General features: G+C 38.5%; 1 protein-coding gene across 1 annotated transcript in view; it reads right to left on the minus strand.

The window, feature by feature from the left end:
* Positions 1-12327: 12327 nt before the first annotated feature.
* Positions 12328-26121, minus strand: part of EDNRA (endothelin receptor type A) — a 51338-nt gene continuing 37544 nt past the window's right edge. Inside the window, exons 4-8 of the mRNA XM_079772623.1 lie at positions 24382-24580; positions 21095-21247; positions 16679-16812; positions 16159-16267; positions 12328-14805 (exon numbers count right to left, since the gene is read on the minus strand). Of these exons, the coding sequence (XP_079628749.1) occupies positions 14665-14805; positions 16159-16267; positions 16679-16812; positions 21095-21247; positions 24382-24580 (736 nt within the window). The 3' untranslated portion in view covers positions 12328-14664. The remainder of the gene's footprint in view (positions 14806-16158; positions 16268-16678; positions 16813-21094; positions 21248-24381; positions 24581-26121) is intronic.

Raw genomic sequence — 26121 nt, forward strand, 5'->3', positions numbered from 1 at the left:
TTTGCTTATGGTATCCAAGCGAGCTCAAAGATACTTCCAAACGGAATTCGCGGCCTCTCTGAAAAGGAGAACTTTTGAAATCAAAGAGCCTCATGAAGGAGTTCTGAATTTGGGGGATGAGCATGTGAGCGGAAAAAATTGCATTTTTATTTTCACTCACTCCCAAGGGAAAATTAGTATTTCCTTCAATTATGAATATAGGTAACACATCATAGTAGTGTTAGCAGTACCTATTGACAAAGTCACAGATATTTCACATCATATTACAGTTATTGGCAGATCTCTCAAAATATCACCTATACTCATCACTACTTTGAAATTATGATAGTTATTTGACCCGCCACTAGATTTTGTTATTTCATGTGTTAATACAGGAGACATATATTGCCTTATCATAAATTTGTTTTAAAAAAAGGTCTGATACTTTAATGTAATTGGTGTTCTTAAAATTCTAACATTAAAAATGCATTTAAGAATATTACTCACTAGACTTTCAGAGGTGTCCATGATCCAAAAATAGTTAAGAGTGCCTGCTATGGTTTGAACTAGTCACAAAGGTGGAATTGGTGACACTGCATTCACTGAACAAAATACCATTTATTCAGGATTTTCATGATATTGTAGTAATGCTTAACAATCTGATGTCAGAATTGTTCCCAACTAGCTCTTTGTCTCATATCAGACTCAGCTAGTAATAAGATATGAGAATTAATAGGTTAAACTATTAAATTATTTAAGACAACAAATTCAAGTGCTTTCTTGGGAGCATGACTTTAGAAAAACTTAACTGACTCATTGACTCACAGGCCTTGGCGTCTTGACAGCTATTTTCCCCCTTTGGTAAAGACTCTAAAGACATGTCAAATGGCTTAATGTCTCACTTTTTTAAATGTGCAGTGTATTTGTGGGGAGGGATGGTTTTTCCTTTAAATGTCATTTTATTTATTTTTTCTCCACATATAAACATTTTTATTTGGAGAGATCAAAAGATATAAATTATTATTGATTTATTTATATTGAGTGCTTTTATTTTGCCTTGTATTCATGTTGAGTGCTCACAGAAAGTATTAGGTTAATGAGTCTGGAGACTAACATCTTCTGTTTATATACTTATTTGGGAAACAGAAGATCTCTAAATCATTCCGTGTAAACTTGCCTGCACTATGTAGCTAATTGCCTCAAACTTTACCCAGGAAGCTTGGGCTTCATCCATGCATCCATCATAGGGCTATAAAAACACTAGCTATCACTCTAAATCATTGTATAAAGAGGTCCTTTCTTCTTTTTCCCTTCCTCCTTTTACCCTCTCCTCTGGTATTACCAGGAGGCCACCGATTGGTGTTCTGTGACTCTCCTTTTTCCTTTTGCACCCAAAATACTTAAGGTGGCCATAGCTATTTGTTCTCTAGCCCTTCCTAAATTCATTTTCTTCTTCTTTCTCTTTACATCTTCTCTTAGCCCCTATGCACCTATTTCGCTCTATGTTAGTGGTATGTATCAGTTACTTCCTGAACTAAGTAGCAAAGTGGATAACTAGATTGCCAGTAATATTCTGTGAAGCTGAACAGTCTGATATATGAGGGGGAGATATTCCCTGATCCTGTCAGCTGCCCTTCTACCACAACAGCTTTTATCTATTATAGTTGTCTGACTACTCCCAGTAAAATTTCACTTGAGTCTCAGGCCAGCCCCTATAATAGCATTCTGCGTTTAGAAACCATTGAACTGGAGGATTTTCTTGGCATGGTTTAACATTATACTTTGGCTGTGGTACATGCTAGGGGAAGACTTTGATTGTCTAGTTATTCGATGACGAGAACCATGATAAGTGTGTAGTAGTAACTACTCTGAAGCCACACGCTGCTATGGTCAAAAAGACAAAGCTATGTGATAAGTTACTTGTCTTGGAAGACTGGACTGGGTTGAATTGTGTCCCCACCAAATCCCTGTCCACCTGGAGCCTTAGAGTTTTACTTATTTGGAAATAGATTTTTTTCAGATGTAATTAAGTGAAGATGAGGCCATACTGAATTAGATTGGGCCCTAATTCAGTAGCTGGTGTCCTTAGAAGAAGAGGGTAATTTGGACCCGACACACACACACACACACACACACACACACACACACACACACACACATGCGCGCGCGCGCGCTCGCGCAAAGAGGACAACATCATGTGAAGATAGAGGCAGAGACTGAAGTGATAGATCTATAAGCCACGGGTTGTCAAGGATTGCCTGCGACCACCAGAAGCTAGGAGGGAGCTTTCTCTCTCTCTTTTTAAATTTTCTACATTGATTAAGGTATTACATATGTGTCATTTTCCCCACATTGCCCTCTTACCCCGCCCCCATGCCCTTACCCTCCTGGTGTCTGTGTCCATTGCTTATATGCATGCATGCAAGTCCTTTGGTTGATCTCTCCCCCTTCCCCCAACCCTCCCCTGCCTTCCCACTGAGTTTTGACAATCTGATTGATGCTTCTCTGTCTCTGGATCTGTTTTTGTTCATCAGTTTATGTTGTTCATTATATTCCACAAATGAGTGAGATCATGTGATATTTATCTTTCTCCAAGTGACTTATTTGGCTTAGCATAATGCTCTCCAAGTCCATCCATGCTGTTGCAAGTGGTAGGAGTTCCTTCCTTTTTACAGCAGCATAGTATTCTATTGTGTAGATGTACCACAGGTTTTTAATCCACTCATCTGCTGGTGGGCACTTAGGCTGTTTCCAAATCTTAGCTATTGTAAATTGTGCTGCTATGAACATAGGAGTGCATATATCCTTTCTGATTGGTGTTTCTAGTTTCTTGGGATATATTCCTAGAAGTGGGATCACTGGGTCAAATGGGAGTTCCATTTTTAGTTTTTTTGAGGAAACTCCATACTGTTCTCCATAGTGGCTGCACCAGTCTGCATTCCCACCAGCAGTGCACGAGGGTTCCTTTTTCTCTGCATCCTCGCCAGCACTTGTCATTTGTTGATTTGTTGATGATAGCCATTCTGACAGGTGTGAGATGGTACCTCATTGTCATTTTGATTTGGAGATGCTTTCTCTTTTAGAACCTCCAGAAGGAAAACAACATTGCCAGCACATTGATTTTGGACTGATAGCATTTAGATAAGTATTTGTAATTTTAAGCCACCCAGTTTGTAGTATTTTGTAATGGCAGCCATAGGAGCCAAATACAGAACCATTAACAATTCCCTCCTACTCCCTTGTTCCTCTTCCTGATACACTTCCACTTTCTCCTTAAGTCCAATATATTATGCAGTCTCTTCCCTGCCCTGCATTAGGCTATTTTCTAGGTTGTTTAGCCTTTGGCTTAGATATGTCAGTTTCTTCTCTAAGGGGTCTTGCGTTTGATGTCTCATTTCCCTTGAGTGAAGGTCATGTCGACATCCTCAAGCTGTGGAACGGGCCATTGTCTGTTGTGAGACTTTCTGGTGCCTTTATAATATTGTCTGCCAGAAGTAGACTCTACCCCTTTATTAGGCAGGTTCTGGTAGTGAAGATCCCTGAATAAGGAGTCAGAGAACTGAGTTTGAAAAACTTGTGTTTTTAGTTATTTCTTAGGTTCAATGCAAGTATTAAGAGCAAGAAAAATTAATAACCCTGGGAACATTCCTTAAATAATAAAGGAATGGGAGCTGGCAGATAACTTCCAGCTTCCTGTTCTTAGGGAGAAGAATTCTTAGGTGCTTTTACATGATTCCTCTGAGACTCAACAATGGGACTGAGCCCTATAGCCCACCAGTTAAATTTTTACCTTTAATAGACTCCCCCCCCCCTTTTCCCTTCTCTCTCCCAGTCCTTTGCTCTGCTTTCTGAGAGCATTTCTCAAATAAACTACCTATACTTGCACTCAAGTCTGTGTACTCAAGTCTGTGTGTAAGACAGGGGTAGTAAAGGTGGTTCTAGAAAGTAGACAATCAAGCTGGGATTGTTTAGTAGGACTGGATCACTTAAAAGCCAGATTACAACAAAAACCTTATTGGTGGTGGTAGTAACATCACAATATTTAAAAGTTTCTAGAAAAGTCTCTGCTAGGTCAATGGGGAGCCCCAGAGGACAGAGATACCTAACTAGCCCTAACTAGAGGAGTCCCATGAGGGACAGGAATAGACCAGTTTCTAGAATGCTATTGTAATTGAACTTGAATGCCTAATAATGGGGGTATCAGATATCTATGTGATTGGAACTGCCTATCATAAACTTTGTCCTTAGTTGGACCCCCAAATCACGATGTTGGAAAGGTGAAGTTGCAATATTGTATGATAAAATAGTACATCTGGGAACTGGTCACAGGGCACAAAGTTAAGAGATAGGTAGCCCTGACCCCCATGCCACATACTTCTCTTGTACTCATAACTTTCTCTTAGCTAACCCCCATAGTTTCTTGAGGATTTCCCCATGATTAACCAAGACAGGAGAAAAATATCCAGCCTAGTTCATGGATGGGTTGGTTTACTATGTTGGTGATATCTGAAAGTGGACTGCTGTTGCTCATTAGCCCCGCTTGGAGTGTACCCCATAGGCAGTAATGAGGTGAAATCGTCCCAGTGGGTAGAGCTTTTAGTAGTAAAGTTTTGTATGACAGAAGTGTTCTAAGCATTGGCTGATTGGCTAGGGATGTGAAAAGAGCAAGACTGGAAGACTGAAGTAAAGATTTTAAAAAAGAGGAAGATAGATGGACCTATGAGTATGGGCACAAACAGCTTTATGCTCATAGAGTGCCCACTAGGAAGCATCCATGTCAGAGGTTTTGGTTGGCAATAAGGTGGACAAAATGATGCACCCAGTGGATGTTAGCCAGCCTCTGTCAATTCTTGTGCAATGGGCCCATGAATAGAGTACCTATGTTTCAGTGATCTATTGTGATGTAACAAACCACACCAAAACTTGGGGGCTTAAAACAATGATTGTTTTTTAATTTCTCATGATTCTGTAGATTGCACAGGTGGTTATTCTGCATCACTTGATTCTGGTTGAGCCAGGGCTATTGACTAAGGGAGCATTGGAGCTTGTCTACAAAGCCCTTGTACTTAGCTAGATTGGGCTTCCTCATAGCAGTACCGTCTTAGAATAGTCAGACTTTTCCCATGGTGTCTGGTTTCCAAGAGGAAGCATTCCAAGAGCATGAAAACAGAAGCTTATTGCTGCTAGTAAGTCATCTCAAAACTTAATGGCTCGAAACAAAAATGATATATTATTATCATTTTATAGGAATTTCGGTCAGGCTGGGATGGGTGGTCCTTCTGCTCTATATGGGGTCAGCTTAGCTGCATCCAGCTAGGGGCTGGTCTTGTTTTGTAGGTCCAAGAAGTCTTTATTTACATGTCTGGCACCTCAGTGATTCAGTGCTTCTCTGTGTGGCCTTTATTTCAGTTCAGACTCAGACCCATCATTCGTTTATTGAGCCTAAGCTTGTACACCAGAATATGGATTTAAATTCCCTGCACTAGTGCCTCTGCTAGTGTCTTAGGAACGACTGTACCTGATTTACTGACATGGATCCTTTGTGACATTGCCTTGGACCAAGTGACTGATTTGGGGGGCAAAGGGTGTGTGATTATGGGCTCATGAACACAAGATCTCTGAGTACTATGATATATCACATCACTTGAAGCATTGGCTTAGTAAAATGTTGGAATGGCCCATTGGAGACAACACCCTGTGGGCTTGGGCACTGCCCCCCAATTCTGAGATGCATAATACCAGGTTCTTCAGAGGATTCCCAGCAGGATCAGAACCCAGTTACCTACAAACCTCAGTAACCAGCTCAAAATGACCATTTGTTGTCTTTTCTTTCTTCTCTCTCTCAATCTTTCATCTCCTTCAATTTGTTTCCTAGAGTCACCTTTCAAATAAACGACCTTCCCAAGTCTATTTCTTAGGCTCTGTTATAGGGAAGCCATACTCAGACACTTCTTAGGATATACTACTTGTTGCTATTATGAAAAAAAAAAGGAAATTAACATTTTTAGCATACAACTTGCTTTTCAGATTATTTTTTGGTAGATTCACAGAATTTAAAGTGTTGGATCAAAAGGTATAAATTGCATTCAGGGTTCTCTGTCCATCGAAAACAGTGTACCTATTTGTATTATTTTTGAAAAAAATATGGCATAGTTACGTCTCAGTATTTATGAGATCTCTCTCTTAATTGACAATTCAAACTTCATCACCCTCTGTGTGAAGGGGCTTGGTTTTTCTGTCAGGCCTGCACATATACCACTCTAGAAATTCTATGGGGCCATTCTTTAGAGCAGGGCTATTAAGCTTTTCTGTGTATTCAAATATTCCTCATATCAGAAATCAGCTGTAATTGGGAGAACATGTCCTTCTCAAGTGGCTGCATTTAATCCCAATTACCACAGTTTGAGAAAAACAGAGAGCTATAGTTCATGGAGAAATGGCTTTATTCTGTAAAAAGATGGAATACAACCTTTGGCTGAAAAAAATAATGGACCTTAAAAATAGTTGACTTTCCTGGTAAAGTGATGCCCCAGATAGAGAAATTGCAAGAGTGATTTCAAATATGAGCCCAAATATAGTATGCTAAAGGAATCTAACATGTTCAATGCCTGGAATTTGCTATTTATGTTCATCAATGAAATAGAAATGTGTTGCTCTCTTTGTTATGTTCTCCCAAAGTGGACTTTAAACCAAGGATTTGGGTGTAAGTGATTTGTTAAGCCCCCAGAAGAAACCAGTGAAGGAATAGAAGCAGAAACCTGGGATAGGGAAGGAGCTAAGAAAGGTGAAATTTCAGGTGGAGTCCCAGACTCAGCCTGATCTCCTAGGCCTGTGGTCGGCAAACTGCGGCTCGCGAGCCACATGCAGCTCTTTGGCCCCTTGAGTGTGGCTCTTCCACAAAATACCACGGCCTGGGCGAGTCTATTTTGAAGAAGTGGCGTTAGAAGAAGTTTAAGTTTAAAAAATTTGGCTCTCAAAAGAAATTTCAATCATTGTACTGTTGATATTTGGCTCTGTTGACTAATGAGTTTGCCGACCGCTGTCCTAGGCACTTAGTGTTTACCCACCTGAGGCACAAGAGCTGGGCTTTGGCACTTCCACACCAGTAACTCATTGGCGATGGGTCACAGTGGGGGTGGGATGGACGTCCCAGGCACTTCCTCTTCTGATCAGCGAGGGGATTCCCCTGACCAAGGGAAGGCCCCTGAAAGTCCAAGGCACAGGTAGTATTAAAAACACTGAAGCTGGGGATAGGTGAGCAGAACTAGTACAAGAAATCCAAGAGGAACTGGTCAGGTTTCAAAAAGAGTCTGTCACATATGCCTGAAGGTGTATGTTCCTCCAGCGTGACAGTGCCAGTACAAAGTGGAACATTTGCAAGGCACCCGAACCCTGAAATCTTTACTGATGGATCAATCCAGGACTAATGGGGCCATTCTGGAGATAATCTGGGAAGTACTTAGAGATGTTAACTGTGCAAAAACCCTGTGATCTTGTAGTGATCCTACTCCTTTTTAATTGCCCCAGAGAAGGCATACAAGTCTCCATGGAGCCTTGTACAAAGATGTGTGGTATAGCCTTGTTTGCAGTAGCAAAGAACTGGATAAGTTAAATGTAAAATAAAGATGTAGATATAGTCTCATATGTAGGGATTTTTTTCTCTCCCTGCGTACATAGATCATTAATAATTTTTTTCATTATGCAAAGGCTTTAAATATATTACCGATCTATTTCATATATCATTTTTGTAATTTGAAGAGCAAACATTTTTAAAGAAAATAATAAAAATTGAGGAATTAACTGAGCTAAAAAGAGCAGCAGAAATGAGTAGCAGGATATATGGGTAATATCCTCAACGATGAAGAAAGGATGGTGCAGCCCGGACGGCGTGGCTCAGTGGTTGAGTGTCGACCTATTAATCAGGTCATGTTTCAATTCCCGGTCAGGGCATATGCCTGGGGTTGTAGGCTCGATCCCCAGTGCGGGGCAGTCAGGAGGCAGCTGATCAATGCTTCTCATCATTAATATCTCTCTCTCTCTCTCTCTCTCTCTCTCTGAAATCATTAAAAAAGAAAGAAAGAATGGTGCAGTTGTTCTCCCTTCCCCTTTCTAGGGCCACACTGGTTTCCTTTGAGAAGTCAATCCCTTCCCATCCCTGCCCCACTCCCCCACTCCAGTGCTCCAGTTCTAGGAGTTGGCCCTGCTTGGCCTAAGCTGGTCAGTTGAGTTCCCTGCCTTCCAACAGGGTCCTGATTAAGACTGAGGAGCAGTGATCCAGGCCTAACCCCATTAGGTTTCAGAACACAGAGAAAAGACTGGTCTGAGGTGGTCAGTTTTTCATTATGCACAAGTGTGTGCCCGAAAAGCCTAAAAGGGCACCATGTTCCCTTCACCTGGTCACACTTAGTAGATTTTCTCATTCTAGGATATTTAAAAAACACAAGAATTTAACTGCATTTAATCCCATTACCACAGTTTGAGGAAAAACAGCTATAGATCATGGAGAAATGGCTTTATACTGTAAAAAGGGAATACATGGAGCGAGTCAGGGCTGTGCCCTATAGGTGCCTGGGGCCTGGGATTAGGCTGACCATGCAAAACTGCATAGTCTGGGCAGGGTCCCTGACTCCTCCCACCTGGGACGCATCTGTCACAACACCCAATATATAATTGTATCTACCATCATAAAATCAAATTCAAATAAAAGATGATCAACCCCCCCATAGATATGTTAGATAAGAGGATAGTGGTTTGGGACCAAAAAGGAAAAATTTGTGGAATTCTCTATATTTCCTTAGGAAGATTCCATGACTCTTCTGATGATATCTAGATTTGGCATTGCTGTTCCTAATTTATTACCTCCCAGGAAGAAACACAATCTACTGAGTAACATTGATGCTAAAACCTGGGGAAACCAGGAGATAGTAGGACTTTGACTTCATCAAATGGAAAGTGAACTACACTAGCAAGCTTCTTGGGGAAAGCCTCGCTTTGCAGCTACAATGTTATGTTCAGTTCTTTATTATTGCCGATTCTAAGAACTGTGGCTTGTCTCTTTTCAGTTTTAGAAACAAAAAGACCAGAGAGAGTATTGGCTTGACCAAATATAGACACTGGTTTGTCTTTGTTGCTACTTAGAGGAAAGTGTGACAGAAGATTCTCCAAATGTAGGATTATTTAAAAGCCACTGGGGTTTTTAAATGCAAAGACCCCACTTGGAAGTTCAGAAATAATCAACAGCATGTGGTGGACTAGTGCCCTGATTTAACCTTGCTTGCTTGAAGTATGGAGAGCTGCACTAGATTATGTTGCAAGTAAAGGAATTGCAGACTCAGACTTTTAAGCCTGGAGTGCATTTTCTTCACTCCTCACATATAGGGTGTCCCCCCAAAATGTATACACACTGTGAATAAATATTAATTGCATTGGGTTACATCTGAAAAGAAATAAACATCTATTAAGTTATCAAAAATGTATGTGTATACATTTTTGGGGTTCACCCTATATATATAATGCTAACACTCTACCATGGACTAGTAGTGATGCTACTAAAAATAACAATAGAGGTAATAGACTAGTGAAAGATTCACATTTGTCTCAGTTATATCCTGGACTTAATCTCCAGTTTGTTTCATTCCCTTAATTTTAAATTTACTGCATAGGTTTATTTTTGCATAGAGATTAACATGTATTTACTGACTTCAATAGCTCATACTGTAGAGGCAATACCGTGTTGCTTATTATTCTCCCATTCTCCCAGGAGTGACATATTTGTGCTCACTATAATAAAAATTGTAGAAGCAAGAGCCCTCACACTGTGTTCACTGAGGTCACCAGCTGAAGTTGAAAGAATTTGGACTACTCTTGCCTTTACTGTCTCCTAAGCTGATGCCTACTGAGTCACCACCTCGCACTTCCTTGCATTTATTTAGTTAGTAGAAGACCGATGCATGAAATTCGTGCAAGGGCCTTGGCCCTGGCCTCCCCCCCCCCACACCGCCACTGTCACTGCGGCCGGGGCTTCTGCAGCCTCTACCGTGGCCCCCACCCACTGCAGCTTTGTCTGGAAGGAAGGACGTCCAGTCTAATTAGCATAGTGCCCTTTTATTATTATAGATAGCTGTGTTCCCAGCAACTAAAACAGTTTAATATGGTGGGTGTTCACTAGATCTGTGTTGAGTGAAAAGGTAAATGAAGAGGGAGAGAGAAGAAGGGAAGAAAAGGTGGAGCACAAGCGATTCTTAGGGCAGTGAAACTATTCTGAATGATATATAATGGTGGATAATTGTCACTGTATTTTTATCAGAACCCATAGAATGTACAACACAAAGAGTGAATCCTACTGTAAATTATAAGCTCTAGTTAATAATAGTGAATCAATATTGGTTCATCATAATTATTACACTAATACAGGAGGTAAATAATTGGGGGGACTGTGCAGGGAAGGAGGAATAAGAGCATGTGGGAACTCTGTACGTCCCAATCAATTTTTCTGTAAACCTAAAACTACTCTAAGAAACATAAAGCCTATTAATCTAAACAACAATAATAAGAAAATATAAATAACTTAAGTAAGATGGCCTTAGCATGTTGTATATTGTAAGAAAACAGAAAACCAAATGTAACTAGCATAGGCAAAGAGGTAAAAGTGTTAATGTGTTGGTTTGTTTACTCAAGCCAAGGGAAAGCATGAGAGGAAACTGGAACCAGGAACTTAAATGCCCTCTTTCATTTTTATAACAATCTAGATAGACTTTCTTCATAATGCCCAAACAACGGTGGCCTGTAGCTCCCAGGTCCACAACCTTCCAGACTTGCCACATTGGGAAGGGGCACTTTCTTACTTTTGTTCTTTTCTTCATCCTCTTCCTCCTTTTTCTCCTCCTCCTCATCTTCCTCCTCCTCCTCCTCCTCCTCCTCCTCTTCTTCTTACTTTAGCTCTTTTTAAAAAATCCTCAAGGTCAGCCTACCTTGGAAATGTGAACATCTTCAGACCATAAAGATGGTGCTTTATGGCATTTGAGATATAGGCCCCAGTTAGCACATGGTGTTCATATGGCTGGAAACAAGTAGGCATGATAGGAGCCCATTGCTGTTATCCTGACCAGAGATGTTGGTGGCTCAGAAAAAGATGGTGGAGGTAGACAGAAGTGGTTAGGTTCTGGATCTAGTCTGCAGATAGGCCAACAGGATTTATTGAGGCATTGGGTATAAGGTGTGAGAGAAGGGAATGGGAATGACTTCAAGGTTTTTATCCTGACAACTCAAAGGTTGGAGCTGTCTTTAACTGAGCTGTGATGGTTAATTTTATGTGTCAACGTGACTGGGCTAAGGGATGCCCTGTGAACTGGTAAGACATTATTTCTGGGGGTGTCTGTGAGGGCATTTCCTGAAGAGATTAGCATTTGAATCAGAAGACAGAGGAAATCAGATGTATTCTCACTAGCATGGGCTAGCATTATCCATCTGTAGATGGCCTGAAGAGAAAAAACAGTAGAGGAAGGATGAAATCTCTCTCTCTCTCTTCTTGAGCTGGGACATCCACTTTTTCCCGTCCTTGGACATCAGCGCTCCTGGTTCTTGGGCCTTTGGGCTCTGGGACTTCCATCAGCTGGCTGCTACAAATGTTCTCAGGCTTTTGGCCTCAGACTGGGAGTTACACTATTGGCTTCTCTATTTTTCAGGCCTTTGGACTAGGACTGAATTACATCACTGGCTTTCCTTGTTCTCCAACTTGCAGACGGCAGATGATAGCATATCGCAGCCTCCATAATTACATGAGCCAATTCCCATAATAAATCTTCTCTTATACATATTGGCTCTGTTTCTCTGTTGGATCCTGACTAATACATGAGCAGAGGGATATTATAGTGGCGCAGGTTAGAGGGATATCAGGAGCTTAGTTTTAGATATGTAGGTCTGTTAGTCATCCAATTGGAGATGTTAAATAAGCAGTTGGATACATATGAGTCTATTCCTCTAGGTATTGCTTGACGTATTGTTTATGGACTGTAATTATTGTTCAACTCCTTCCTCTAGAATTCAAGCTCCATTAGAGCAGGAACTTTGCCTGTTTTGTTCACTGCTATATTTCAGTACCTAGAAAAATTCCTGGGGCATAGCAGATGCTCAGCAAAATTTACTGGAAAAGTGAATGAAGAAATGAATGAAGGAGTTATGTGTTCAGCACAACAGTATAGGTTGAGAATGCAGCACAGTTAGGAAGTATGTGTTTGAAAGTGAAATTGCTTGACTGGCTGTTACTAGGAAGAGGTTTACAATAGGCATTGTCTAGCAAACATTTTCTCTGAAAACTATGTAAAAATGAAGAGACACTTGCAAGGCTTCTGTAAACTTTATTTTATACTTACAGGCCACTGCCAATGCAGGGCCTTGGCTTTTGGCTCATTTCTACAGTTTTACTTGGAAAGATGTGGTAAAAGTAGAAACTGGAAATATTCCTACTAGTAAACCACAGTTACTTACCAGTCCATAAACAAAATGTCCATTGGAGCCTGTGTGGTTATTAGGAAAGCTATGACTTTCTGAACTTATAAAATGCATTATTCATATGTAAGAGAGAAAGCATCTTAAACAAAAAGACAGTTGTTTAAACAAAATGGTGTGAGTTTATGGCTTACATTATGGGTATATATCAGTGCATGGTATGTACCAGTGAAATAATGGAATTCGACTGCTTACACATCAAGAAGCCCTGCAATGGGGTCATTGGAACCTGATATCATTTTATATGTGACGGTGCTAAAACACAGCCCAACAAATTATTAGCTAATTTATCATCAGGAATATGTTTGGTGAAGTCTGATATATACATTAGATTACTTGTCAACCTTATCACTGAGGTTAGTTGAGGATTAAGACAATTTAATTACTCATTGTTTAATGACTTTTGCTCCAACAACCCCAAATACTGTTTAACCAAACCAGCTAACCAGCCAACCAACCAAATAAAACCCTATTGTTAGCCCATGACTTGTCCCCTTTTATGCTGCCTCCCATATTCCACTTGTAATGGTGACATAGTCATATGCTTTATGAACACAGATTAAAACTGACTGAGGCCGACTGTCATGATAAACAACCACCTAGATTCCAGTCCAAGTGTGTGCTTTGGCACAGCTACAGGGCATCATTATTAGGTTACATACGTCCATACATAACATCATACACATGCATGTATCACACACACAAATATATTCCATAGAGATAATAACAGAAAAATTGGCTACAAGATATGTACAGTTGTATATATATATATATATATTTATATACACATGGTAAAAGATTTTCTGCTCTACTCACAGTCTGTAAACATCTTGGAAAATACTCAGCAAAAGTCACTGTGGGCCATTTTAAATGGTGACTATGTGAGATGTGGGAGTGGGGGAGGTGTTTAAGTTCACACTGGAAACCCAGAGAATTGAGGAAGCATAGTTCATGGTGGCCTTTGGGGTGATTATATTTCACTGACATGATACACTCAGCCGGCCACTTTGAAATTATCTTTCCTATATGAAAAAGGGAATGATCAAAAAAGTCTTTCTGCCAGTTAACATTTAAAACAAATAAAGAGAGTATGAGGTGATATGTATGCTCTCTCTCTCTATATATATATTCACACACATACATGTATATATGTACATATATATGCATATACATACATATACATGTTACTATTACTAAAAAACCTCAATGAAAATTTCCAAATCTTCTAAAAATATTCAATTCTATTCTAGGTATGCTTTAGACTTCTATGAATTGAACTGAAAGTCTTGGGATTGTTAAATGACATGTACCTTTATATTTTGGTATATGATATTGATTGTACATAAAAGACATTAAAATAGATTGGGCTTATGAAAAATAGAACTATTTGATTCAAGCATTATTTTATTAAAATTTAACATGAAAAAATGTTCAGGATCTCCTGTAATGAAACACCATAAAAAATAGGTTCTTAAAAATTCTTTGAATAGCAGCTATTAAACTGCCATGTGTGGTTATTAGTTTGTGCTTTAGTCCTGTATTTGTTTCAGCTTGAAAATTTATGTTTAAAAAAAACCCCACAGTGGCATGAGAAACATTAACCTAATTGTTCACTAAATTGTTTTACCTTTTTTTTTTTTTTTTTACAAAATTAACTCAAATAATTATTTTTAGGCTACTATGCAGTTAAAAATACTGGCACTGAATGACATTTCAAAATAAAGGTGACTTATGCCCATACCGTGTTTGCAAAACAAACAAAAAACCCCATTTAAAAATATCTCTATTTTATAACCTCCAAACTCTCATGGTGACCAGTTCTCATTAAACATTTGACAGAACAGCCGTGAAAGCTAGTCATGTTCGTGAAAACGATTTTCATGCAAAAGTAGTAAATATCTTTCTGGTTTCATTTAACAGTCTCCCTTTCCCCTGCCAACTCTTACCATTTTTTAGTGCTGAATATAACATACAGAATATGTAAATTAGATAAATTAAAGAAGTAAGATGCATTGAATTTGTGGGCATGAACCAGTCCACTCTCTGATGTTTTGGAAAGCATTTTCCGGGCGTGGGTCTGAGTCATGGGAGAAGAGACTTCTGGAGACATAGTTGCTGTGTGATTTTTTTTTCTCCAATAAGGTTTGAAGGAATACTGATTAATGTTTCTTATGATGTTTAGTTTATACTATCCTTGTGGCTGCTCCTCTCTGTGTTGTGGTTGTTTTGTTCGTGGTTCTTCCACTGGATGCTGGTTCCATTCATGGGCACTGAGGTCATCAGACTTTTTGACTGGTAACAGCAGCAGCAGAGGCAAGACTGGGAAAAGAAACAGATGCTAAATGGCATGACATGTGTTGTGTTCCTACCAACAAGGGGTAAATGTCCACATACATTTGAGGATATAATGTGAACCTTAACAGTAATCTAGGGTATGGAGTCTGTAACCTCTAGGTAGAAGCTAAATTGTCCATCCTAGTGCAGAGAAATATATCCCTTGCTTCTCGTTTAAATTCTAAGTCAAAGAGGGAAGCAGATTTGGCCAGAGTAAGAGTGCTCTATGACTTGGGGTGGGCATGAGTGGGGGCTCGGAGCCTAGCATTTCTTCAGTGTGCACCACTGGTGTGGCTCTCTGCATTGTGCACCTCATCTTATGCTCACAGCCCTAGATGGTAGTTGCTATTTTCCTACCAAGTTGTATGAAACTACCAAGTTTCATCTATTTGTATAATTCTCCTTTTAGATTGTAAGTTCCATGAGGGCAGTCACTGTGTTTTTTTCCTGTCCACTCTATCCCAAATAATAATAAACTTATACTTAGCACTTATTATTATTTCAAGCACTTAACGTATATTAACCCACTGAATCCTACTTATGAGATAGATATTGTGATTGTCTGATTTTACAGACCAGCAAATGAAGGAAGCAGGAAGGGCACCACCCAGACCTGCGTTTGTCAGTAAGTGCAGAGCTGTGATGCAAATCAAGATTGTTTGCTTCCTGAGCCTGCACCCTTGACCTCTATGCTACTCTTCCTAATATGTACCATGAACTAACATCCTGGCTAGAGATAACAGAATCCAGTTTGGATTAATTCTATGCTAAAATCATTCCAGGAACTGTGCTTGGAGCTTCTGGAGGACATGGGCTGGTTTAGCTACAAGAAGGTTTGAAGAAGAGAAGAAAACTGATTTCAAATGCGATTACATTAGTTCAGATTTCCTGAGCAATAAGTATTTACTTGTCTTGAAGTGGCTATTATTAAATATACTATTAAGTAGCATTTAGAAAGAGCTTTCTTAACAATAGAGTTTATGTTTTGCTGAGACTGTTGTTAAAATCTAAAAAAATATAAGGAAGGAATAGGATTTATGTATTCTATATGGCCTGCAGCTCACATTTGAGCCTTTCTTCTTAAAGGAGGGTACTAAAGTGACATGTTATTAAGTTAGTTATTTTTAATTTTAACCTCTGAATATGTCGTTGTCTGAATAGATACTGATTTTTATGCTGACAATGTAACCATCTTTCTGGTTAAAAATATGATTTTCACTTATCTACTCAAAAGTATAGCTGATGAAAGTAATATTTATAATTGGAATTAGCCATGCCTGTTGGCTACTTAATATACTTATTTGGTTTTCCTTAAAAATACTTGCAAAACAGTCTTACCTGAAAACAATTTTTAAATTTCTTGCTCACAAAATATAGAGCTATTGGGTTTATACATGAATTCATAGTTGCCAAGTTAATGCCGATGTAATCCATGAGCAGCAAGAAACTAGAGCAAAAGAAAATAGTAGAATAATTAGCACATAATGTTTTCAAAACTGCAAACTAGCATTTATCCCTAGAATAAGCATTTTTCTTGCCCAGAAGCCATTTCTCACAGGTAGCAGTCAGAATTTTTTTAAAGTCCTTGTTTAAATGGCACTCTTAGTTCTGCAGAACATTTACTTGCCACTTGGTTAGCTCAGACTATTATGCACAGCCTCAGGAGGGGAGCAGCAAGATTATAGACATGGCTTGCACAAATTTTGGGATCAGTTATGAGTTATGTCAGCTAAAGAAGAAATAATCAACTTTGCAGTTTTAATTTTTCAGGGCTAATGAGAATGTAGACTAGATGGTTTTGTAAAAGTATCATAAATGTGAAAATCAGAGAAACTCCAATTTCCTAATAGGATCATACCTAAGTAATTCACATCGGTTCTTGTCCATCTCATTATACACGGTTTTCTTCAAAATACGGCTTAAATGAAGAGGGAACCAGCAAAGAGCAAAAATTACAACCAAGCAGAAAACTGTTTTTGCCACTTCTCGACGCTAAAGGAAAGTAAGAAAAAAAAGTACAGTAAATTCATTGTTTTTCGGCTAGATAAAAGAACTACATAACAAGGAAGTAGTTGAGAGCAGAGAAAGAATAGCTCGAAGAGGAGCCAGGACAGTCTGCCTCACAGTACCTCCACCTCTTTAAGATTTAGAGTCCAACTTCATTAAGGATTTGCTACTGATTCTTTTGGGCAACTGCCAGGAAGGACGGTGGCTTCAGTTGGTTATTAGGACCAGGGCAGAGGTTCTATGGCAGGGAGAGGTGGGAACTGGCTGGAGTAGAGCCAACACTGTGGGTGTGCCTGGGTAAGTGTGTGTGTGCGTGTGTGTGTGTGTGTGTGTGTGTGTGTGTGTCCGCGCAGGCACGCACGCACATGTGGCAAATATATGGGGGGAAGCATTATCTAAAAGCATTAATAACAGGTAACTAACTAGCATTAATTATAGCATAACAGTCAAAGTGACTGAACTCACCATGTTAAAGAATGGACAAATCTGCAAAGATGTTTGGAAAACAAAATAGGAATAGGAATTAGAAAAGAAAAAGCAACAGCAGCCTGGCTGGTGTTGCTCAGTGGTTGAGTGTCAACCTATGAACCAGGAAGTCATGGTTTGATTCCTGGTCAGGACACATGCCTGGGTTGCAGACTCAGTCCCCAGTAGGGATTGTGTAAGAGGCAGATGATCAGTGATTCTATCATCATTGATGTTTCTATCCCTCTCTTCTTCTCCCTTCCTCTCTAAAATCAATAAAAATATATTTAAAAAACAACAAAAATCATCAACACAGCAATATGTTTTCTCCATTTCTTGATCTTTAAGAAAGCTAGCATTGGGATATTTTGCTTTTAAAATATTTTATTGACATGTTTCCCAAAGATAAATTGTTTGCAAACATAGGGGTGAGGGTAAAGGATTATCAGCAATGATGATGAGAAAACCTGGGACATGCTGACCCTGGAGTGACTTTAGTTGAAGGTTTATATACTTTCTAGTCTGCTCAGGATCAGAAAAATCATAGGTTAGAGATTATCAGCAACCAGTCCTTTGTGTGCATTATGCTTGAGTATTATAGTGCATGCATTTAGAAGGCTAACTAGGAACATAAAGTGTAACTTGTCTGTAACTGGGATCAGTTAATGTCAAAATAAAACTGATTGAAAACAGGGTTTGGGAGGGTAATGCTGGTTCAACCAAGAGCATATAGCATTAAGTATAGAAAGCCTAGAGCAAACCCACATGATTAATAGAGTTGTTTAAAAAGATTTGGGGGCAGTTATCACAAATTGCTACTCTAACTCAAAGAACTGAGAGTTCTTTCATCTTTTTGGAGCTATTGGGCTAGCTGGGATATACTTCAGAGAACACATAAACCGAGCAATGATTGAGAGAAATAAAGGATTCCAATCTGCAGGAATGGGAGATTATTTTAAAGGATCATTTTGTGTACACAGAAAGACAATGTGCCCAAAAAATTAAAAAGTAGAGTATTAGGGGAGAGGTTATCTCCTCTGAGCATATCATCAAAGAGGATAATCCTTTTAAAAGGTAATATTAATACATTGCCATTACAGTCTGCTATTTGCTTACCCAATATTTATCCTCCTATTTTCCCTGCTATCAATCAGATTCTTGGTTTTGTTATAGCAGCGTGGGAGCCTGGCCTAACCATCTGCATGGCTACCTGACAGTTCTGACCAATTAGATTAAGTAGAAATTGTGTGAGGTTTCTGTAAAGCTGCTTAAAAGTGGGGGATACTCCTGTGATGCTCATACACTCATGCAATCTATGTTCTTCCCCTTCTTTCTGCCTGGAAATCAGATATAAGGGTAGAGCTATAGTTTCTGTCTTGTGATAATGAAAGGTCAGCAAAACAGCAGACACCTGCCTATGAGTCCCTTTACCACTGAATCAATGACATCTGAACTTTTTGTGGTGGGAAAAAGATAAACCCCTCCTTGGTCTACTCAATGTTATTTTGTTTTGTTTTGTTTTGTTTTTGCTACCAGCATCCAAACACAATCCCTAACTGATAAAATTATTGTTAGCATAATGAAGAGAAACTTGAGAAACATACAAGAAGCAAGACCAAGAGCCCAATAGGCTAGCAGTTGAAGGCTGGCAGGGCTTTTCACTCTGAGCTAGCTCCCCCATAGTCACACTTGAAGGCCTTCCAGCCAGGCTTGCTCTTCTGCTCTTAGAACCTGCTACAGCTTTGAGTGGGACACAAAGGAATGTCTACTGCAATGGTTCTCAACCTTTCTAATGCCGCGACCCTTTAATACAGTTCCTCATGTTGTGGTGACCCCCCAACCATAAAATTATTTTCGTTGCTACTTCATAACTGTAATTTTGCTACTGTTAATAAATTGTAATGTAAATATCTGTGTTTTCCGATGGTCTTAGGCGACCCTGCTAGCAGTTCTCAACCTGTGGGTTGCGACCCACAGGTTGAGAACCGCTGCTGTAGAGCCTAAGACCATCGGAAAACACAGATATTTACATTACGATTCATCACAGTAGCAAAATTACAGTTATGAAGTAGCAATGAAAATAATTTTATGGTTGGGGGTCACCACAACATGAGGAACTGTATTAAAGGGTCGCGGCATTAGAAAGGTTGAGAACCACTGGTCTACTGCATGAGGACCAAGTCTTGGATTCTAATTTCCATTTGGATGAGCCACTCTCTTAATCACCTGTATAATAATGCCTGCCTTGCCTATCCCACAGCATGCTTGGATGAATCAAATAAGAAGATAACATGGAAATGCTCTACAAAATTTTAAAAATGCTATGTAAATGTGACGCATCATCATATTATTATTGTTTCCAATCCCTATTGAATTATTTTCAGAGCAAATACCACTTACAGCTTAAACAGGCTCAATCATGGTGCTGATACAAAAATCAACATTTAAAACACTGTTTTTCACAAATCTACTCTAATTAATTATTCCCATTGCAGGAGTGAGAGGTAATAATTGCTTAATATGTTTCACATTGGGAGTACTTGAAATTTTCATGCTTGAACAATCATACTAAAGTTTCTCAATATAATTTTCCTATTAAATGTCAATAGGAGGTAACAGCTACCATTTGTATGGCATGTTAGATTTTTACAAAGTATGTGTATGCATATTATTTCCTTTGATTCCTATAATAACATTGATTTATATGCTATTATGCCCAATTTATAGACAAGGAGCTGAAGTTCAGAAAAATTACTAAAGTAGTTGAAAAGAGCTGCTGCTGAAGAATGATGCTTGTGTATTGTAATTATATAGGGTGGATTTATAGGCTCCATCTGAAACTCACATTAAATTTTGCTGTGGTGGAGTGTCCTTCTCTGCTGAGACTTAGAACTTACAGTCTTAGTTTTACTCTTTGAATAAATATATATGATGTATTATTATATATTTTTAAGAGGAACTAGAAGCTCAGAGAGATTAAGCAATTTCCCCAATGCCACAGAGCCAGCAAGTGTAAGACCCAAGTTTCCCCCCTCTAAAGCTCTGTTCTACTTGTTGCCCTGGAGGGACTAACAGCAGCCTCCTATTGATATTTTCAAATTCATTCTAGAACTTTGGTCGCTCCAAAATTTGACCTCTTCAAATATATAGGATCACATTTCTTGTCAAGAGTCTCATCTTTGATGTTGTTGATGTTGCTCTAATGAGGTTCATCTTCTTTCTCACTCCCCAAATGGGTGGTTTCTGTGTCATGTTATAACTAGACCACTATCTTCCCACCTGAAATACCCGCTGGCCTCTTCTTTCCCATCAAACCCATTTAACTTCCATGAACAATTCAACCCCCCTCATCCACAAACAGTTTTTCCATGTCTTAGTCTTCCCTGGATTTCTATAGCATAGGCTACTTTTGTCATACCTTGTGATTCTATTTTCCAGGTTTGTATTTTATTTCCACAATAATACTGCAAAGCCTGCTAGGGGAGAAAGTTATATGCACCTTTTTTGTCTTGGCACAGTTCCAAGCCAAATTCAATGGATACACACACAAATACACATGGTCAATACACTCTTGGCAAAACCAATAAATAGTTCCTCCATTTGGGCCCAGTAACCAGGTAGGTTCCCTATTTCACAAAAGAAATACCTAATACTATAACTACAAAGGAAATAAGACATACAAACAAATAAGACAGTATTTTTATTTTCAGGAAAGCAGGCTAAATCTTGAAATATAGTATTCGTAGGCCTTTTGTTGTCAAGGACAATATAGTCTTGGCCAGATTTTCATAATTACATTTACCTGTTTAAGATGTTCACTGAGGGCAATTCTCAAGCTTCCATTCCTTCTGTTTAACATCTCACAAGTCATGAGGGTATAGAAGATTGCGGTGCACACCAAGGGCATGCAGAAGTAGAAGCCAAACAGCCACCAGTCCTTCACATCTTGGTAGAACTGTAAATGAAGAAAAGGGAAAGAGAGGGAGGGCACTTTATAACGTGAATTAACTGTGTAGTACCTCTGGGTCCTTAAAACACAGATATTTAAAAACCTTAAAAATCTTCATGTTAGCAGATACATTTGTATATTCATGCTCTCTTGTTGTGGCAATGAGCTTGGGGGTGGTGCTCAAAACCCAATTAAATTGGCAACTCTGGAAATGATCCTGGCTTTATAAAATAGCACATGAATAAACTGCATTAAAAAAAGATACTTTTTATAAACTGAAGTTGGTTTTAATTGTACAATGGAAGAGCCCTAATCAATAAGAAGAATTCCTTTCCAAAGCTCACAAAACGATTCTGAGACATACGCGAATATATATTTATCTTTATTAGTGAGCCTCAAAATTTTGCTAATGTCTGGTTTACTTTTGGCTATTATGGTCCAAGTGTACTTAATGTGAATATCTTGTTTGGAAACAGGGAAGGTTATGAATGGCTTATCTGTGTAGCTTTGGTTACCAGGAGTTAACCCTTTGCCTGGTATGCCTGCTATGTGACCTCTTAGCTAGCCAGTTTGAGCCATAAATAATCACGACCCTTCTCACTCTTTTTAATACTTACCACCTGGAAACTATCAAGACAGAGTACCTTATCTGAAGGCATATTTAGCATGATCTCCCTGTGGTCAGGAGTTGTAAATACCAGGATTATTCTCTTTTATGTCTTTTTAAAGAAGAAAATTTAATACCCTATAAAAATGGAAATTGGAAAATTATATCTACATTCTTCTTCCCACTAAATTAATTATCAACTTGGGAAGAAATGCTTTTCTTTTCCTTATTCTGTTTCCTCAGATTGTTTATTTACTATGGATAATGCCGCCTTCTATAATATCTCAGTTCCCACAGTAAAAACTAATCATGTTGCTCTGTGAAAAACTAGACAATTTCTGAATATAGAAAGAGTCACAGTGGGATACATTTATAGCATGTTTATTAAAATAATCTATAAATGGTTCCTGAGGAAAAAACGTTCTGGGCAGAGGTTCCTAGCTATTTTTATGCCATAGACCTTCTTGGAAGTCTGGGGAAGACTGTAATCCTTTCTGGGAATAATATCTTCACATGCATAAGATAAAATATGTACAATTATAATGGAAACTAGTTACACAGAAACAGTATCAAAACATTAAAAATAAGAATTTGATATAGTAATATAGGTGTTTATTAACAAATTAAATGACAAATCCAATGGTGGTTCTAATAACTATCAGAATGTTGAAGCAATGATGACTGTAAATGATATTGTAAGATTACACAAATGTTATATGGTATGAAAATGTATTATTTCTATTAGTGGAAAAAATGTGGTACTGTTAAATACTATTGTAGTTTGTTGCCTATATTCATAATAGAAAGAAGTGATAAATTTTAGTTATTAGTGAAAATAAACATGTCATTTCTTTCTCATTCTCAAGTGAACAGACCTCTGGATTTTAACTTCAGGTTAAGTCAAACTCCCATTTTATGCAGATCTTTCCCTATCCACATCACACTGTAGAAAGATTTCTGTAGTGAGCTTAAAAAGCAAACAGAAAAAAATCAGGACTCTCCTTTAAGTACAATACAAACACTCCTTTAAGTACCCTCTTCAATTTGTATCCCCTTCTTTCAGGTGCACTGCTGGCTGGTGTGAATGCCCAAATGCAGCTACAGAGGGCCTGAAAGATGACCCCCCTGAGGGCCTGGACGGAGTACCCTGCCCCCTCCATGGCAGAGGCCTTTAGAGAAAGGGGTCACAAATTCCTTTTGAACTGATGTCATCAGCAAGGGCATGGGGGGCGTGGCGGGGGCTCCCTCCAGTCTGTTAGAGCAAAGTGTAGGAAGAAAGTGTGGAACAAAGAATAAGAATAAAATTCGAGAGAAAAAACAAACAAACAAAAAACAGGAGGAGAAAGAGAATCTCAAATTTAAAAAAATTATCAGTTCATACTCATACCCTTTACTGCAACCCTCTAGGTTTTTCCTGCCTGAAGGAAAAACCTTGCTTGACCATTGTATAAAGGAGACTCAGTCATTACAAAGTATCCCTTTTCATTTTGTCCAGTTCTAGTGATTAGTAAGTTCCTTATGTTAAGCCTCTTTTCTCTAACATTTTATTCAGAAAAATTTAGATTGCCTATTTACACTGCCCAAATTCTGATAACCTCCTACAGACTGCTTTGTTTTCCACTGTGGAGATTTGACTTAATAAAAAAGTCAGTAGATAAACAAACCTTAATTTTAAGGTTGCCAGTTTGGCAGCTTTAATGAATACTTTTAATTTTGAAACAAGAATGTCCAAGCAGGAAAACTGGTCAACTGTAAAACCACTAATTTTGTGAATTTTCCAAGTTAGGAAAACATACCTTGAGATGTCTGAAAGTGATTAAATGTGGAATCTGAGCTGCATGAAACTTACATCAAAGCACTAAATTATGCTGATTTCAGTGAAATAGTTATCCTTTTGGTTTTCCTCCTCAGTCCACCTTTGACTAGTTTTGCAAAGGTAATATGCATTGTAAGTATGTTTCCTGATGCATGCATGTGATTAAGCTTTTCAGAGAAATATTAATGTGACCAGGTGTACTAAACAACAACAACTGAATTTGTTAAACGGAACACTTTTTTAAAAGTCCTGCAAATTTATATTATTTGTACATGTAAGTATAACTTCCTACCTACTTTGAGTTAGTAAATCTATCTTTAAAAAATGTGTGAGCAACATATATTTCCCTGAGTAACCAAAAATAAGTATCAGCATGTCTGTCAGATGGAAGTTGTGCTGTATTTTATTCCTTATTATAAAAACAAGTAGCATTTTATACATATGATCTCTCTTTCCTAATAAATGCATTTCAGAATCCTGAGTTTTTTGGTACAGAACAAAAGTTGTGCTATAAAAGTGAAAACAAAATAATTGTTCTATTCAAGAAACTAAGCCCTGGTTTAACATCTACTTTTTATGCAACTAAAGAATATTTGACTGAACTAATAGAGTAAACCACACTGGGCACTGCAGAGGTATCAACAAGTCGTGGTGATGGTAAAGTAAAAGTGAAGACCTCCTCCTCTCCCCCGTTAATTCCCTTTAAACTATTTGTACCTTCATGAACTGTGATGTGGCATTGAGCATACAGGTTTTATGCTGTTCACCCTTGTATTCAAAGGGCACCATGACGAAGCCAATTGCTTCAGGGATGGCCAGGATAAAAGAAAGGATCCAGATGGAGACAATCTCAATGGCAGTGACCAAGGGAATCCCAATTCCCTGAACACGACTCCAGGAAGCAACAGCTCTGTACCTGAAAATAAAAATGGGGTGATGGAACCAAGGTGTTAGGAAATTTTGAATTATTTCAATTTAAAAAAATTATAAATGCTGGCAGGCTCCTTCCCTTGGCCAGTGACCAACCATTGGCTTTTTAGGAACTTGCTTTGGAGTTCTTGTGTGAAAAACAAGTGGGACCATGAAAAGTTCCACCCATTTGGAAATCAATTGCCTGGCAGGTCTGAGTCTGAGCTCTTCATTTGGCATCTAGCATAACCTTGTGAGAATATAGAATGTGGCAGCATCAGATAGGAGTGTCTATGGTTGTTGTTTTTTAATTCCTCATCCAAGGATATTTTTATTGATTTTAGAGAGAGAGAAAGGGAGAGGGAGAGGGAGAGAGAGAGAGAAACATTAATGTATAAGGGAATCATCGATCATTTACTTCCCATTTGCACCATCTGACCTGGGATCGAACCCACAACTTGGGTATGTGCCTTTACTGGAAATCCAACCCTCAACCTTTCAGTGCACACGACAACACTCCAACCAACTGAGCCACACCAGCCAGGGCAGCGTGTCTATATTTCTTAAGTGGGGAGGAATAGAGGGGGGAAATTGGATGATAGAAGAGGTAGTGAAAGCTGCTGGTACTTGTAATGGTAATATCTTACTCCTCTTTATATATTACAAAATAACAACAACATTTGAAATCTTATCTATGAAGTGGAGCTAGATATCCTTAAGTGAATAGTGGCCATAGATAGTCCATCATTTTTTCTTTTCTTCTACCCTCAAAATATGATTACAGTGGACCTCTACCGGGTGGCAGTTTAAGTAAATAGAGAGTATTTCTGGTAAATGTCAGAGAATGACTATATCACTTCCATTATGGTCCTGAACTAGAATATATAAAAATGACTTAAAGATTCATTGATTTCTAATATTTAGGATTTATAGCCTAATAGAAAAGAGTGTTTTTTTATAGAAGCATAGAATATAAATGTAACTGAACAATTATGTCAATTAAAAAACAAGTTGGCATTAATAAATTGTGTTTGCCTTTTTTTACTTTAATATTTTTGTGATAATAATCACATTTAAATGTTAAGTTTAAAGAAAGATTGGTTTCAGAAACTCTATGGTCTTTGATCTGATGTGATGGTCTGATGTTAACTACTTTCAGGCTTAGTACTAAGAAATGACCTGTGATGTAGTGTGGTATTTTTGTGGCTTCATTCTTGACATTTTTGTTGCTGTTGTAATGGAAAGGAAACATTCTCCTTTTTATAGCTTCATGAGATAGAGCCAGAAGGCTATAAAACAGATCAAGGCATTGGAGACAGGTACACATGTGTTTGCAGGATATGCGACTTAATGTGGAAGATTAGTCAGTAAAGCCAGGCAACTTACAGGCTACCCATATCTACCAAAATGAGTCCCATCACTTATATTCAGTGTTCTGTCTCAGTATATCTTTAAGGCACATCTGTGAAAACACAGCTTCTTGGAATTATGCTATTTTGTTCTTCACTGTATATTAGAGTCTATAGTTTTGGTATGCACAATGTTGCC

The sequence above is a fragment of the Cnephaeus nilssonii genome, assembly GCF_951640355.1.
Source record: "Cnephaeus nilssonii genome assembly, chromosome: 5".
Lineage (NCBI taxonomy): Eukaryota > Metazoa > Chordata > Mammalia > Chiroptera > Vespertilionidae > Cnephaeus > Cnephaeus nilssonii.